Here is a 3755-nt window from a genome sequence, read left to right on the forward strand (position 1 = left end):
ATTTCAAATTGCTATATTTTATAATTTAAAGTTTGCTCACCAAGATTTTCTCGAAACTAACAAACATAATCCTAACCGTATGCTACATGTATAAATAATCTAACAATAGACCAAAACACGCAAAAAAAAACAAAAAAAACAGCACATTAAGGTTTAATCTTTGTTAACATTTCGTACTTCCATATTCTTGGTTTATTTTTTAATACTATGTTCCAAGCTGATTTTCTTTTTTTTTTCTGATTTGTCAGGGAACGGCTGGGTGATAAATTTAATGATAGTGACGAGACTTAAAGAAAACCAAAATGGTGAGAGCGATTCTTCTGCTCATTTTTGTTTTTATTTTAGGTTTATGATTATGTCTTGATGAGATTCATATTATGTGATACTGCAGCACGGGATATAGCATGTGGGACCCAATGGATGGGGACGATACAACAGATAGATGGCTTCATCATGAAATGGAGATAGATCCAACCAAATTGGTAGCATACCACTTGAAACGAAATCAAAATGTCTATTGTGCACCACCAAAACAACATGATAGTTAGAAGAAGGATGTGGATGAGCGGTCTAGCCACATCAGAACGAGGTGCAAGGTCCTGCAGGAGGTCACAACACAAACTCAGGGTTGGGTAGGGTTTTGATCTTAACACACAATCTCTCGACATCGAGATAAAGCAGCATGCAATGACCATTTTTTATTAAAAAAAATTATGGCCTTCTCTCCCACCAAATTTATTTTATGCAATTAACAATGTTTTTATCTGTTTTTTGGGTTAATTTTTATATGGTAAAATGGCAAAAAACTATAGACTTTTTTGTTTAATATTTTTAAACATATTATATATATTAATATTTTTGCAGCAATTTTGTCAAAGTAGTCTTGAAGTTTGAAGGTATTTACATCTAATGTCATTATCATTAAAATATTTTTAAAAACAAATTAAAAATAAAATCAAAATATGCAAAAATAAGGTATGTGAATTAAATATCCTCCTATCAATCAACTAAAATGTTTCTAAATTATATACACCCCGAAACCTAATTTTCTGGAAAACTAAACAAAATTTTTGTCATTCCAATATAGAAAAATCTATATTCGCTCCAATCAATCACATTCAATGTTTTGTCTAGAATTTTAATGTTATTATCTATATAGCTAATTAACTTTTGTTAAATGTTTAAAATATATTATTTAATAACTTTAATAAATTTAAATTATTATGGGATTGGTTATGATCGATATTCTTATAAATTTAAAAATATAAATAATCCATCGCTACGACAATCGGTTATATATACTAAAAGGTAATAAATTTCTATAGATATAATCTATATAGAAAATATAGGTCTGTGGTGTACCGTTAAAAGACGGTTCTCACAATTAAGTCTATCAAGATTATGGATTTTAGCAAAGTATGTCTGCGGTTGGCGGGTTGTCCCAAAAATTACAAATATATGATTAAAATAAATATATTATATATAAGTAATATTTTTACATAGTTATGTATATATAATACGTGAAATATGTGATAATGTGAGGAAAATTAATGTATACCAATTAAGATATTTACAAATTATCAATATTATAAGTTATTTTAAAATTTCTTTTTTTTTCTTTGCCACTAAATTTTTAAAGAATAATTAATATAAAATTTAGGTCGGGGACATGCTTAGGCATAACTTTAACGACCGTGGTCTTAGCGGGTTGAACCGCTGCGGTACAAGAAAAAAGAAATGTGAACCAACCTGTTTGACACCTCTATATACATGATTATTATAAACAAACATGTACAACTTAATAATATAAAATGTTACTAATATTATAAATTAATTTATAACAAAAATAAATTATTGTTTTGTATACTGCAGATTAAATCGTAGAATTAACAATCAAAATACAACATTACAATCTTAAACATCAAATAAAATATATAAAATTAATTAACAATTATAATTTAAAATTTAATGATTTTAGTAAAAGAAATAATCCCGCGGTGTACCGCGAGTTAAAATCTAGTGTACTATTTAAAACGTTTCCGATTACAATTGTTTACGAATGGATATATATATATATATATATATATATATATATATATATATGCAATCAAAGAATCTTCATTATTCAATCCAGTTGAGAAAATAAGAAAATAAGAAAAAGAAGATATAATTCGAATTTCGACTTCAGTACGAAAAATTGAATGCTAAATCTTACTTTTCGATACAATCCAGGACCAGGTTTATGCAGCCACAGTTCGGATATCGGATTAGATATTAACCTTAACCAGGTGTATTCAGACTCAGTAACCAAACAACCCCTTACCTTATTACTGCCTCATCGAGTCTTTCTTTTGTACAATGACCATTATACCCTTCTCAGACCGACTCATCATTCTTCCTCTGCCCGTTTCCTCCGACGGTTTGAATTTTGCTGAAATTTCCCCAAATTGGGAAAACCCTAGAAATCTCCATGAGAATCTTCTCCATCTGAGTCCAAAAATCAAGGGCCACCAATGACCAGACCCAGCCGATCATCATCAAGCCCCAACACGAACCCAGATCTAATCGAATCACCAACGAGCTCGAGATCGGTGACACAAACCGTGAACGGATCGCACCAATTCGTGATCCAAGGATACAGTTTAGCCAAAGGGATTGGAGTAGGGAAACACATAGCAAGTGATAACTTCTCCGTCGGAGGTTATCAATGGACTATCTTTGTCTACCCAGATGGTAAGAACCAAGAGGACAGCTCTTCTTACGTCTCTGTGTTCATCGTTCTCGCTAGTGAAGGTACTGAAGTTAGAGCGCTTTTCGAGCTTTCCCTTGTTGATCAAAGTGGTAAAGGGAAGCATAAGGTTCATAGCCATTTCGATCGTTCACTTGATGGTGGTCCTTACACTCTTAAATACAGAGGAAGTATGTGGTATGGCTTGATTCTTGCCTCTTGGTTCTCTCGTGTTTTCTCGTATGCAAATTATACTTGTTCTTGGGATGTTGCTCTGTGTACTATTAGGGAAGATCTATGTTTGAACTCTGTTTTGTCAATGGTGCATGATATTTCATGTTAACACAGTCTTGGAGAATTTTTTAGCTGTTTTACTCGGTTCGATAAAGTTTTCGACTTGCTCATGTATAGTGTTGGTCTCTCTTGCTCCATTTCTAATCATGAATATGGGTAAATTGTTGGGGACAAGAAAAGGGTATGGCTAGTTCTATGTTGGTGATGCAATGAAAGTTGAATGTGAAATCTATAAAATTCTAAGGTGTGTAAGTTATCTGAACTGTCATAGTGTTGTTAAGATAACCTTGTTTAGGTGCTTAACTGGATTTTTCCTTTTTAGTGTGGTTGCAGTAGCCAGTAGCTTTGAAGTCTTTTAAGTATCTTCAATGGCCGTTTTTTTGGTTTAAACACTCTCTTTGCTGCTATCTTTTGTACGGCTACTTCAGGACCTTCTGATTCTTGTTTCTTTTCTTTGGATTTTTAAACAGGGGATACAAGCGTTTCTTCAGACGTTCCTTGCTTGAGACATCTGACTACCTGAAAGACGATTGTTTGAAAATCAATTGTACAGTTGGAGTTGTTGTTTCAGAAATACATTGTCCACGGCTACACTCTATACATGTCCCAGATTCAGAACTTGGATCAGACTTTGGGAAGTTGCTAGATACTTTGGAAGGCTCGGATGTCAAATTTGACATTGCTGGTGAGAAGTTTCAAGCTCATAAATTGGTTTTGGCTGCACGATCTTCGT

General features: G+C 32.6%; 1 protein-coding gene across 1 annotated transcript in view; it reads left to right on the plus strand.

The window, feature by feature from the left end:
- Window positions 2352-3755, plus strand: part of LOC104698792 (BTB/POZ and MATH domain-containing protein 6) — a 3219-nt gene continuing 1815 nt past the window's right edge. The window contains exons 1-2 of the mRNA XM_010414184.2: window positions 2352-2926; window positions 3493-3753. Coding sequence (XP_010412486.1) covers window positions 2514-2926; window positions 3493-3753 — 674 coding nt within the window. The 5' untranslated portion in view covers window positions 2352-2513. The remainder of the gene's footprint in view (window positions 2927-3492; window positions 3754-3755) is intronic.

This window comes from Camelina sativa, chromosome 6 (assembly GCF_000633955.1).
Source record: "Camelina sativa cultivar DH55 chromosome 6, Cs, whole genome shotgun sequence".
In the NCBI taxonomy this organism is placed as follows: domain Eukaryota; kingdom Viridiplantae; phylum Streptophyta; class Magnoliopsida; order Brassicales; family Brassicaceae; genus Camelina; species Camelina sativa.